Genomic DNA, 13,308 nt, shown 5'->3' with positions numbered 1-13,308 from the left:
CTTGAGCCAGGGAGGTTGAGGCTGCGGTGAGCTATGACTGTGCCCCTGCACTCCAGCCTGGGCAGCAGAGTAAACCTGTTCCAAAACAAAACAAAAGATTTTTACACTTCCTTAACTGCACAATATTCAGATTTCGGCCTTAGTTATGCCAAAAATGGAGAACTACTTAAATATATTCGCAAAATCGGTTCATTTGATGAGACCTGTACTCGATTTTACACGGCTGAGATTGTGTCTGCTTTAGAGTACTTGCACGGCAAGGGCATCATTCACAGGTAACCTCGGGGGTGGCTGGGTGGGGTTTACAGGATGTCAGTTTAATGATTAGGGCCAGTGACCATTTGGCTCACAGGCCACAGCTGATGCCCAGATGGTCCCCGCCCTTGAGGTCAGCCTGGTTGGAGTGCTCCCTGGATGGGTGTGACTGAGATGCCTGCCGGTGCCACAGCGGGAGCGCCAAGGCAAGGCCACACGTCCATGGAGCCCTGACATGGAGAAGCCGTCCTGCAAATGCCACATCAAATGATTTCGTGTCTTTCCCGGCAAGCTAATGATTCTTTTCACCATCTTGACTGATGCGTTTTATCTTTTTCTGTGGTACCTTCTGTGTGTACTTCTTTCTGGTCTGATTTTCCATGACTTTCTGATAAAGTCATCTCAGAAGTGTGCACAGCTGTCATCTTGTGTGTTAAAAATGATAGATTATACTTCATTAAAAAGCTAATTAGAATGGCATGGAGATGTGAGGCGGTAAATCCCTACTGTGTACAGTCAAAACTTGTTGCTTGTGAGCTTTCGGCCCGTATCCCCTGGTTGTCAGCCTGTAAGGATCATAAGCATTCATTCGTTCATTTTGTTTTCAGCAAAATTTAGAGTACGTAATAATGTTGCTGTTTCACGTATTTCTTCTCAAATGTGAAAATCTACTTTTACAGGGACCTTAAACCGGAAAACATTTTGTTAAATGAAGATATGCACATCCAGATCACAGATTTTGGAACAGCAAAGGTCTTATCCCCAGAGAGCAAACAAGGTGTGTGAGTTTTATTTCTAGCGGAGCCTGGCTGCGTGCTTAAGATGGAGAGCGACTTCTGAGGAGTGTGTTGCATTGTGTCATCTTCATTAACGACAGAGGTGGGGACACCTTGGCTGTCCTCAAACCGATCTTGAACTTTCTCTGGGCAAGACCCTGCCTTGCCAGCAGGTCTTCCTGCGGGGTCCCAGGCAGTGTGTGCTGGTGTAGAGGGGGAGGGTACTGGTTCTCCTCAGCGTCTGCTCTGGTTCATCCTCCCTACTCGTCTTCTGGACAATGCGGGGAGCCACATTCGTACCCAGTCACCCGTGTGCGGGACTGGGAGCCGTGTGGTCAGCTCCTGGCTCCTCCTGGCTGTATCGCAGGTAGGATCTGGGGGCGCACATCCCTGTACCTCAGTGCCCTCGCTCCGTTACCTGTCCGTCTGTCTCCCTGCTGGCCACGTGCATGTTTGTCATCACGAAGCCCCGGTCCTGTTCCCAAGGGTAGTTTCTAGCCTTGGACCCTGTTGTGGCAGCTCCATCGGAGATGTTGCTGAAAGTCCACTTGGGCCAGAGAAGTGGCCTAGGTTGTCTGAGCCAGCTGGGGGCATCTCGATGCCCTTCAGGTGCTTATTGGGTAAAAGTCATAAACTCTGGAGGTGTAAAGAAAGACAGTTGAAATTCTTTTTTTTTTTTTTTTTTTTTTTGAGACGGAGTCTCGCTCTGTCTCCCAGGCTGGAGTGTACTGGCCGGATCTCAGCTCACCACAAGCTCCGTCTCCCGGGTTTACGCCATTCTCCTGCCTCAGCCTCCCGAGTAGCTGGGACTACAGGTGCCCACCACGTCGCCCGGCTAGTTTTTTGTATTTTTTAGTAGAGACGGGGTTTCACCGTGTTAGCCAGGATGGTCTCCATCTCCTGACCTCGTGATCCGCCCGTCTCGGCCTCCCAAAGTGCTGGGATTACAGGCTTGAGCCACCACGCCCGGCCTGACAGTTGAAATTCTGAAGGCTGCTTCGGAGTGCTGGGTAGAGAGAAGATAAAGCCTTGGGGTGGGGTTTGGGGAAGCTGAAGGCTGTTGTGTGCATTATAAGTGATCTTGAAGATGAACCTCGGGTGATTGCTGGGGTCTGTCTGGGTCAAGAGGCTGGGTCCAAGGGCCTCCAAGTGGTGCATGAGCCCCTGCCTGGGCTTGGGGTGCCCGTCAGAGAAAGGCCTCCCTAGAGAGCTCTGGGGGGGTCAAAGGTGCTGGAGACCGGTTTGGAGGGACGTGAGTGCAGGTTTGTTGGTGGAAGAAAGATTCAGATAGAAGTGACCGTGTTGTAGCTGCTCTCGTGTGGAAAAGGGGAACCGTGATCACGGAGCGGTGGTGGTTCTGGCCTCATCTCCACAGACGGCGAGCTGGCCCCCAGTAGCTGGAGGAGAGCACAGCTGGGGGGAGAGCAGGCCCTTTAGCAAGGCAGGCACTCCGGACTCAGCTCGGCGTTTCTGTTTCTTAGGAATTGGCCCTGTACTCTGTGTGCTGGGAGGTACCCAGCTGGTGCCTGTGGGGCCTCTCTTGGCACCTTGAGGTAGTGGCTCGTTTCCTCCACTGGGCCGTATCTTTCCCTTCTGGGTGTTTCCAGCCCTGTGTTTTCACACTCAGGGCTCTGGTTAAGATTCTGTCAGTTGGTGCTTTCATCTCTGCACAGTCATGGAGGCCCTAAGACGCTGTCTTGGATTTGGGAACTTCTCTGAGAATCCTCAAACATCACCCTGGCTGTGCATGGGGACTCACACCTGTAATCCTAGGTCTTTGGGAGGCTGAGGCAGGGGGATCGTTTGAGGCCAGGAATTTGAGACCAGCCACTGGGCAACATGGTGAGACTCCATATCCACAAAAAAAACAAAAATCATCCTGGTGTGATGGCACACACCTGTAGTCTCAGCTACTCGAGAGGCTGAAATGGGAGATTGATGGTGTAGTGAACTAGGATGATCCCACTGCACTCCAGCCTGGGTAACAGAGTGATCAACTGTGTTAAAAAATAGTAATAAATAAAAAATAAAAAAAGCCTGTAATCCCAGCACTTTGGGAGTCCACAGCGGGTGGATCACGAGGTCAGGAGATCGTGACCATCCTGGCTAACACGGTGAAACCCCGTCTCTACTAAAAATATAAAAAATTAGCCGGACGTGGTGTTGCGTGCCTGTAGTCTTAGCTACTCAGGAGGCTGAGGCAGGATACTCGCTTGAACCCGGGAGGCAGAGGTCGCGGTGAGCCACGATCGCACCACTGCACTCCAGCCTGGGCAACAGAGTGAGACTCCGTCTCATAAATAAATAAATACGTAAATAAAACACATCACCCTTTTGGAGTTAAGGTGGAAACCAGCCATCAAGCCAGAGCCTCTTGTTTTCTAAGGTGGCTTAGTTCTGCTGCCCTCCGCAGCCTTTTGTAGCCCACCTGTTCCCCTCCCCGTCCAGTGGCAGGCAGGAATGCGCACCTCCCGCCCAAAGCTGCACAAAGCCAGGGAAGTCTTCCTGGCGTTTCGGACAAGCTCTGAAACCTTGATCTGTTTGACTCATTCCTGTTAAATAGTAACCGTTTTACTGACTGGTAATCCTATTTCTGTGTACACAGTGTAACCTCATATCCCTCAGTGTTGTCTGTGACAAAGTTGGACCAAACAGGAACTTCTGTCTCGCAAGCTTTCTTAGGATCTGTCAGTGTCTTGCTGTCCTTGTGCTGACTTCCTGCCCAGAGATGAGCCCACAACATTCCGTGGGGGCAGGAGAGCTGCAGGCTGGCTCTGCCCACAGTCAGCCCCGGGAACCACTCTCTGGGCTGTGCCCGCGGTCAGCCTCAGGAACCATCTCCCTGGGCTCTGCTCTGGGCAGTTTTCCCTTCATGTGGATTTTCTTTCTTTTTTCCCTCCTCCCTTATTCCAAGGCTTTATTTATTCATAATTTCAACGTTTATTTTAGATTCAGAGGATCCATGTGCAGGTTTGTTATGTGGGTAGATATTCTTTCGAATCTGGTATTTGGCACAGGGATAGTCTTGATGCCCTGTCGCCACTTAAAAAAATAGGCATTTAAGTGCGCTGATGAAATAGTGAAATAGCCTGGGCCCAGTGGCTCACGCCTGTAATCCCAACACTTGGGGAGGCCGAGGCAGGTCGATCATTTGCGCCCAGGAGTTTGAGAGCAGCTTGGGGAACACAGCAAAATTATGAAGCGATCTTATGTGTCTCTACATAAGATAAAAAACAAAAATTAACTGGGCGTGGTAGTGCGTGCCTGTAGTCCCAGCTACTCAGGAGGCTGACGTGGGAGGATCACCTGAGCCTGGGATATTGAGGCTGTAGTGAGCCATGATCCTGCCACTGCACTGCAGCCTGGGCAACAGAACAAGAGCCTGTCTCTGGAAAAAGAGAAGAAATCGTGAAGTAAACCTTTGCTTTTTGGTAGCAGGAGGCTAAAAATCTTTACATCATTGTAAACCAGGGCCAGTTGTTTGTGTGTATAGAAGATGTGGTAGTTCTTTTCCTGTTGTTTGAGGAAAAGGAAAAAACTATAATTTATGTGGAGGATTAATTTTGGTAACTTATTTTCTGTTTGAGGTAGTTCAGTATCTTGGAATTGCTTCCTGCGTTGGCTTCTTTTGTGCAGAGATGGCTTCCCCAAAACATCTTCCAATCCAGAATAAAAGTGTTGATGGGAGCAAGGCATACCCAGGTTCCTTACCTGTGCAGCAGCTGTGCCACACCCTCCTCCTAGAGGGAGGCAGGTTTTCTCATCGTCCCTGTGGGGTGGGGTGGCCCCATATCTGCAGGGGGAGGTGGTGGGAGATGGAGCAGGGCAGTAGTGTGGGCTTGGGAGATTGAGGAGGACCTCCTGGCAGAGAGGACTTCTGCCTCCTCTCCTTGTACAGGAGCCTGTGAATGCATCCTGGTGAGGGCGGCTCACTCAGAGGAAGCTTCCCACCTGGGGTGTCTCTGGCCTGTGCTCTCTTTGCAAGGACCTTGAGGAGCTCGGGGTGTCCTCGGAGCTTCAGACTTGGAGTGGGGTTTGGACACCTGTGTTCTGACCTGTGCAGGCCTTTCTGGTATGCAGCCAGGTGTAGAGGCGCCACTCACCAAACAGGAAGGAGAGGAAGGCCAGCAGGTGTGGGCGGGGCTGGCTGGAGAGGGTGGACGCTGTAGGCTTCAGTCACTCCTCTGTCCCCATCTGTGCACGGCCATCGTCCAGACCCTCAGACTAGCTGCCATTGTGCTTCCCACTATGCTGTGGACTCTAGACGCTCTCCTGAGGGCCACAGCGGCCTTGAGCTTGCCGCCATTCTAGCTTAGTCTGGATCACCCGGGCGGCACAGAGAGGAGCTGCCTTCAAAATGGATTTTCCTGTATGACGGAAAGTGGAATTTGCACAATGAAAGAGAGTGTCCCCATTCTCCCATCACCAAGAGCAGCTCTTACCATCTTCAGATGGTTTATTTTGGTCTTTTCCAGATTGGCATTCATTTAGGATTGGCTGTGATGCATGGGGCTGGGGAATGTGTTTATTTTTTTAAAACAGAATTACTGCTTGTTGTGAAAAATTCACTCAGTACTAGTGACCTGATGCCCAGCATGCTCAATTGGTTTTCCCTGTAAAAATTCCAGTATGTAGGCCGGGCGCGGTGGCTCAAGCCTGTAATCCCAGCACTTTGGGAGGCCGAGACGGGTAGATCACGAGATCAGGAGATCGAGACCATCCTGGCTAACACGGTGAAACCCCATCTCTACTAAAAAATACAAAAAACTAGCCGCGCGAGGTGGCGGGCGCCTGTAGTCCCAGCTACTCGGGAGGCTGAGGCAGGAGAAGAATGGCGTGAACCCGGGAGGCGGAGCTTGCAGTGAGCTGAGATCCGGCCACTGCACTCCAGCCTGGGCGACAGAGTGAGACTCCATCTCAAAAAAATAAAATAAAATAAATTCCAGTATGTGTCGCTGAAATACAAGTCTTTTTAAAAGCATAACCGCAGTACCATACTGTTTTATACATAAAAATTAACAGTCATTGCTTAATATCTCAAAGTGTGCAGTTATATTTCCAGTTCATTTGCATCTGTGTGGCATTGTTGAACATGGTCCTCCTCCTGGCCACTATATCACATTCAGAGTTGATTCTCCCTTCCCTGTTCAGAGACTGGTGTTGGGTGTTGTTTATTAGGCATCTCTCTGTGACAGCAGCAGCATTTGTGGCCATCGTTGGCCTAAATTCATTAACTCAGTGCAGAGAGTGCAGAAAGGTTATAGCCTGATATATTCATGAGATGGAATTCATTAAAGAGAAACTTCTTCCCAGCAACTTTTGGGTTAACTCGTGGTATCATTTGTAAAGGAAAAGTAGGATAAATGCTTCTTTCCCCCTTTCATGCCAGTTTTGAAAACCACAAATTGATTCACTGTTATCTTCCAATGACGATTAGTTCATAAAAAAGTTACTACCCTTCCTCACACCATACACAAAAGCTCACTCCAGGGCTGGGCGCGATGGCTCACACCTGTAATCTCAGCACTTTGGGAAGCTGAGGCGAGTGGATCACCTGAGGTCAGGAATTTGAGACCAGCCTGGCCAACATGATGAAACCCTGTCTCTACTAAAAATACAAAATTTACGGCTGGGCGCGGTGGCTCACGCCTGTAATCCCAGCACTTTGGAAGGCCGAGGCAGGCGGATCACCTGAGATCAGAAGTTCGAGACCCACCTGACCAACGTGGTGAAACCCTGTCTCTACTAAAAATACAAAATTAGCTAGGTGTGGTGGTGCATGCATAATCCCAGCTACTCAGGAAGCTGAGTCAGGAGAATCACTTGAACCTGGGAGGCGGAGGTTGCAGTGAGCTGAGATCCACACTATTGCACTCCAGCCTGGGCAACAAGAGCGAAACTCTATCTCAAAAAAAAAAAAAAAAAAAAAAAAAAAAAAGCCAGGTGTGGTAGCGGACTCCTATAATCCCAGCTACTTGGGAGGCTGAGGCAGGAGAATGGTGTGAACCTGGGAGGCGGAGCTTGCAGTGAGCTGAGATCCGGCCACTGCACTCCAGCCTGTGCAACAGAGTGAGATTTTGTCTCAGGAAAAAAAGAAAAAAAATAGAGTTGTGAATTTTCTTTCCTTTTTTTCCTTTTTTTTTTTTTTTTTTGAGATGGAGTCTCGCTCTCTCGCCCAGGCTGGAATGCAGTGATGCAATCTCGCCTCACTGCGAGCTCCGCCTCCCAGGTTCATGCCATTCTCCTGCCTCAGCCTCCTGAGTAGCTGGGACTACAGGTGCCCGCTATGACACCCGGCTTATTTTTTTGTATTTTTAGTAGAGATGGGGTTTTACCACGTTAGCCAGGATGATCTCAATCTTCTGACCTTGTGATCCGCCCTCCTCGGCCTCCCAAAGTGCTGGGATTACAGGCGTGAGCCAACGCGCCTGGCCTTCTTTTTTTCTTTTCTTTTCTTTCTTTCTTTTTTTTGAGACAGAGTTTCACTCTTGTCGCCCAGGCTGGAGTGCGGTGGCACGATCTCAGCTCACCATAACGTCTGCCTCCCGGATTCAAGCGATCCTCCTGCCTCAGCCTCCCGAGTAGCTGGGATTACAGGTGCACACCACCATGACCAGCTACGTTTTTGTATTTTTAGTAGAAACGGGGTTTCACCACGCTTATGGATAAGATGGTCTTGAACTCCTGACTGCAGGTCATCCGCCTGCCTCGGCCTCCCAGAGTGCTGGGATTGTGAATTTTATTTTTGGATTGCTCCTGGAAATTGTGTGGAAATGCAGTTGCTTTTTCCTGCCCTGCACCCTGCTGAGCTCTCGTTAGTTGTCATAGCTTCTCAGTGGAGTCCCCAGGACTTTGTGCACACAGGATCCTGTCATCTGTGGTTCGAGCTAGTTTTACTTCTTCCCTTTCAACCTGGCTGCCTTTTATCTTCTTCCCTAACTGCCCTGGCTGAGACCTCTAGTACGGTGTTGACTGGACATGGTGAACAGAGCGCCCTGGTCGTAGGGAGAGCGTGGAGTGTTTGACCGTCGAGCACGATGTTGGCCTTAGGCCGTGCGTGCCCTCTGTCAGACTCTGGGCCCTCCCTTCTGTGCCTCGGCTATTCCGTATTTTTGTCCTATAGAGGTGGGGAATGTTTGTTAACTGCATTTTCTGTATCTATCGAGGTGGTCCTGTGTTTTCCTTAGTGCTTTATTCTAATGAGATGCAACGCATTGCTTTTTGTATTTTGAACCAGTCTTGCACTGTGTCATACATCCTCTTGGTCATGGTGCCTAGTCCTTTTCAGATGTTGCCGCATTTGGTTTGCTGGTGTTTCGTCCAAAGGGTAGTCCCATTTTGTGGAGCGTTCTTCTGTGCTGCTTTGTGGGTTTGTGGACACGATGGTAGCCGGCACCCTTGGCTTTGAAGAGAGTGTGGGTGTCTCGTGAGCTCAGGATCCCTTCTTCAGGTCTTCCCTCCCCAGCGCCCCCTCCAAGTATGACTGGCAGATCTGGGGGACTATGGGTGGTCCATGGAGTTTCTTTGATGAGGGTGGAGACAACAACCCAGCCGAGACCTCACTGTCGGTAGTCCCGTGGCATGGGGGGGCAGCAGCGGCCAGTGCAGGTCTCTGGGCCTGAGTTTCCAGCAGCTGGAGAGGCGTGAGCTTTGGCCAGTCTCTGAGCCTCCCGGGAGAAGTAACTAGGTGGTTTCTGAGGTTTCCTTACGCTCTATCTGGGGCTCTCAGCTCGGATGTCACTGATAGAAGTCAGGGGATCCGTGAGGCTGGATAGGAGGAAATTCCTAATTTTCACGAAGCTTTCAGCAAAGCGTACCATTTCCTTCCATTATGAACATCAGCAACAAATGTCTGTCATCAGAAGTCACAGGTATTCTCATGTCATGCTGCAGGGGTCACATCACGGTAGTGACGCCATGCCACTTGTGCCGAGCACCGCTGCCGGGTTACTGCGGCGTGACCCGCTGCTGAGTCCGGCTGCGGGAAGGTGAGAACAGCAGCAGCGGTAGCAGCATCGAGGGCCCTACCAGCGTGGAGCTCGCTATGTAGCACTCGTCTGAGAGATGGGGCGGGTGTTGGTGCACAGACTTGCTCTGTGCACAGCCTTGCTGTTTAAAAACACATATGGCTCTGTGTGCTGCACGACAACCTCAATCATTTAATTATGCATTATATACATCTCTCCATAGGAGAAAGACACATTTTTAGACTTTTTAATGATGGCATTTAAAAAAATACAAGTCACAAAAGCAACGCTTGATGATAGTAAAGAACAGAAACACTGAATAGGTAGATGGAGCGAGTGGCGTCCCGTCCTGCCGGCAGACGCAGCCCTCGTCACTGTGCCACACCGGACCCTGAAGGACAGATCCGGCATGGAGAGGGAACTGCAGGGTCAGGGAGGCAAACATCTTTGTGACTTCTGACGCTCATTGGAAAATTGCCCCCAGAAGCGATGCCATTTTACAGCCCCACCCGTAGCGCGGCGTCTGTCCCCTCAGATCCCTGCCAGCGCTATGTATTTTTATTCTTTTTCCCCTTTGCCAATGTGATAGGCTGTCGTGTTCTAATTTGCATTTCTTTGATTCATTGCAGGGCTGAATGGCTTCGTTTGTTTTTGGCTCTTGGTTTGGTTTGCTTTCCTCTAGGCCAGTGGGGGCGAGTGCGTGTTTGCGGATGTCCTTGGTGTTCTTGGCAGGATCACTGAGGGTCCTGGCAGGATGCACATGCAGCCATGAAGTCTTTGTTTTTTGTTTCTTTTTTGAGACAGGGTCTGGCTCTATTGCCTAGGCTAGAGTACAGTGGCGCAATTGTGGCTGACCGCACCCTCAGCTTCCTGGGCTCAAGCGATCCTCCTTTCTCAGCCTCCCAAGTAGCTGAGACTAGAGGTGCACCACCATGCCTGGCTAATTCCTGAAATTCTTTCTAGACACGGAGTCTCACTCTGTTGTTCAGGCTGGTCTCAAGCTCCTGGCCTAGAGCAGTCCTCCTGCCTTGGCCTCCCAAAGCAGTGGGACTGCAGGCGTGAGCCCCCGCACCTGGGCAGTCATGAAGTCCGCAAAAAAGTCATTCACTGAAGGGAACGGGTCCCCGCAGCAGAGGCTGTGAGGTTCTCTCAGCCTGGCCGGAGGAGGGCAGGTGGAAGGGACAACTCAGAACCGGCCCAGGCAGGGCCGGTGTGGACAGCAGCTGCGTGGTGGCCCCGGGCCAGCTCGTGCTGTGGCTCTGCTCTGTCACAGCTCCTCTGTAGAGGAAGGCCCTTGGGCTGGAGGCCTGAGTCTTGTTCTCTTTGTAGCGCCTCAGCTCCCAAGCTGTTTGTGATGGAAAGGAGAGGTTTCTGGCCTGCAACTGTTTGTGTACCTGGGCACGTTTGGATACCCCAGGTCCTGCAGTGAGCCAGCCAGGACCGTGTCCTCATGCCCTCCGTTGAGCGGGTGCCACCGGCAGAATGCACTGGACGTTTGTGTGCAGCTCGCTCTCCAGGCGCGTGTCGGGCGGGAGCGCCAGGGTGGAGGGTGCCAGTGTCCAGATGTCAGGCAGGCGTCTTTGAGCAGGTGAGCCGTGAGCCAGCCCCGGTGTGGCCTGGACAAGTCTGGCTCCTGGGGGTGCATGGTCCGCCATGTGCGACACCCACCTCGCAGCCCTGGATTGTCACAGATCATGAGTCCGAGCGTGACCTTCTCTCTCCTCTGCAGCCAGGGCCAACTCATTCGTGGGAACAGCGCAGTACGTTTCTCCAGAGCTGCTCACGGAGAAGTCCGCCTGTAAGAGGTAAAAACCACTTTCATCTAAGCCGTACTTCCCTTTTCTTTAACATAGAAATTAATATTCGAGAGGGTGAATTTGGTGGCCTTTAAGTAGCTAAGCATACTTTGAAAGAAATCAGCATTTCGCATTTCAAAGCGTATTTTTCGTGGCGTACACACACGTGATACGTTAATGTTGTATTCTAAGCTTCCTGGGTTTGCTGATGCTTTCTGGTTGCAGATATAATCGTTTTTGTGTTTGTTTGTTTTTGTTTTTTGTTTTTTGAGACGGAGTCTCGCTCTGTCTCCAGGCTGGAATGCAGTGGCATCATCTCGGCTCGCTGCAACCTCCGCCTCCCGGGTTCAAGCGATTCTCCTGCCTCGGCCTCCCAAGTAGCTACAGGCGCCCGCCATCACGTCCAGCTAATTTTTGTAGTTTTGGTAGAGATGGGGTTTCACCATGTGGGCCAGGATGGTCTCAGTCTCTTGACCTTATGATCTGCCCGCGTCGGCCTTCCAAAGTACTGGAATTACAGGCGTGAGCCACCATGCCCAGCCTAATTCTTTCTTTAGGAAAAACTATTCAGTGAGGAAAGCGTGGCTCTCATGTGCACGGAGCCCAGGCTTCCTTGGTGCTACCCCCTGTCGGGGTGGAGGGCAGGGACCCTGGCCTTAGGGTTGCTCGGCCACACACCAGCTGCAGTAGGACAGGGTCCCGCAGAGCGCAGGGAGGCCCTGGAGGGTGCCGGTGTGGGAGGGTGGCGGCGTCCAGCAGGCATGAGGGTCTTTGAGAGAGACTGCAGGGCCGGTGCGGGTCACGGGAGGGGAGAGTGGAGAAGCGCCAGCCAGGGAGCCACTGGCAGTGTGGGGGGAGGATGTCCAGGGAGCTGACGACAAGGGTTGGTGAGAAGTCTGAGGTGCTGTCTAGGGTGGCTGGGAGGTAGATGGCAGGCAGTTGTGTGGAATCAGGGTGGGGCTGGGGTTCCTCCTGTCTCGGGCCAGTCAAGTGCTGCTGAGGGCTGGAGTCAGCTTCGGCTGCTGGTGCCCTCGTGAGTTGACAGGACCACAGGAGTCCCACGCTGCCGCTCTCCTGCTCCGCCAGGTTACAAGGGGCCACCTTCCTGGAGTGAAGTGAGCCACTCTGAGAGAATGAATGATTCTGGTTACGGCAGTTCTGGATGTCTGAGCTTGACAGCTTCAGGAAAAACTGTGGGAGGTGGGGCCATGGCACAAACGTGGTGGGTAGGTGGAAGGGTTCTGAGCACTCACTCAGCATCCTGGCCACCTCCAGGCTTTTTCGGTTTTGTTCTTTTAAACTTTTTCAACCAGCAGATACTGAGTTCTCTTTTTTTTATTATTCAGTTATTCTTTAAAATAGAGATGGGTTCTTGCTGTGTTGCCCAGTCTTGTCTTGAACTCCTGGGCTCAGGTGATCCTCCCATCTCGGCTTCCCAAAGTGCTGGGATTACAGGCGTGAGACATGGCGGCCGGCCGGATACTGAGTTCTTAGCATGGCCAGAGACTGCTTTAGGTCAGAGCTTCCCAACTGGAGTAATTCTGCTCCCCTGGGAACACTTGGCCCTGTCTGGGCAGTTTTAGTTGTCACAGCTGGGGCAGGGGTAGGGCTGGCACCCAGCGGGGGAGGGGAGGATGAGCTGCTCAGCATCCTGCGATGCAGTCCCTCCCACAGGTGGGCGCGCGACGTACCCGGCTTTCAAAGTGCATGTGGTCACCACCTAAGAGCTAGCATTTCCTTATTTGTAGATTTTACCTTCAGGGTTTAAGGCCACTTTAGCGTTGGTCCAGAAAGATCTCCAAGCTCTACAAATATACACATGGGATCCTGCCCTGTGGGAAAAAGGAGGAATGTGTATTCACGTTTTCTCATTTGCGCGTTCAGGTTCTCTGGAGGGATAGACACTGCACGGATGATGGTAGTTGTCTATCGGGTGAGGGAATGGATTATGAGGAAGGCATTTCTGCATCTCTTTTTCTGCTTTTGAATTTTTTAATCATGTGATATTAAACATTGTTAGGAACGTTTATTATAAAGAGTTGAGGCTCAGCGCGGTGGCTCACGCCTGTGATCCCAGCACTTTGGGAGGCCAAGGCGGGGGGATCACAAGGTCAGGAGATCGAGACCATCCTGGCTAACACGGTGAAAACCCATCTCTACTAAAGATACAAAAAATTAGCTGGGTGTGGTGGCGGGAGCCAGTAGTACCAGCTACTCGGGAGGCTGAGGCAGGAGAATGGCGTGAACCTGAGAGGTGGAGCTTGTAGTCAGCGGAGATCGCGCCACTGCACTCCAGTCTGGGAAACAGCGTGACTTCGTCTCAAAAAAAGATTTAAAAAAGAAGGATTTGAAAGAGGCCGGGCATGGTGGCTCATGTCTGTAATCCCATTACTTTGGGAGGTTGAGGATGACACATCGCTTGAGGCCAGGAGTTCGAGACCAGCATGGCCAACATGGCGAGACCCTCTCTCTACTAAATATAAGAAAAATTAGGCCGGGCGCGGTGGCTCACGC

General features: G+C 51.5%; 1 protein-coding gene across 1 annotated transcript in view; it reads left to right on the top strand.

Moving 5' to 3' along the window:
* Positions 1-13,308, top strand: part of LOC126944637 (3-phosphoinositide-dependent protein kinase 1) — a 72,274-nt gene that overhangs the window by 38,556 nt on the left and 20,410 nt on the right. Inside the window, exons 5-7 of the mRNA XM_050774338.1 lie at positions 131-275; positions 936-1,033; positions 10,728-10,803. Coding sequence (XP_050630295.1) covers positions 131-275; positions 936-1,033; positions 10,728-10,803 — 319 coding nt within the window. The remainder of the gene's footprint in view (positions 1-130; positions 276-935; positions 1,034-10,727; positions 10,804-13,308) is intronic.

Source organism: Macaca thibetana, chromosome 20 (genome assembly GCF_024542745.1).
Source record: "Macaca thibetana thibetana isolate TM-01 chromosome 20, ASM2454274v1, whole genome shotgun sequence".
NCBI lineage: Eukaryota > Metazoa > Chordata > Mammalia > Primates > Cercopithecidae > Macaca > Macaca thibetana.
This window is presented reverse-complemented; position numbering and strand designations above follow the sequence as displayed.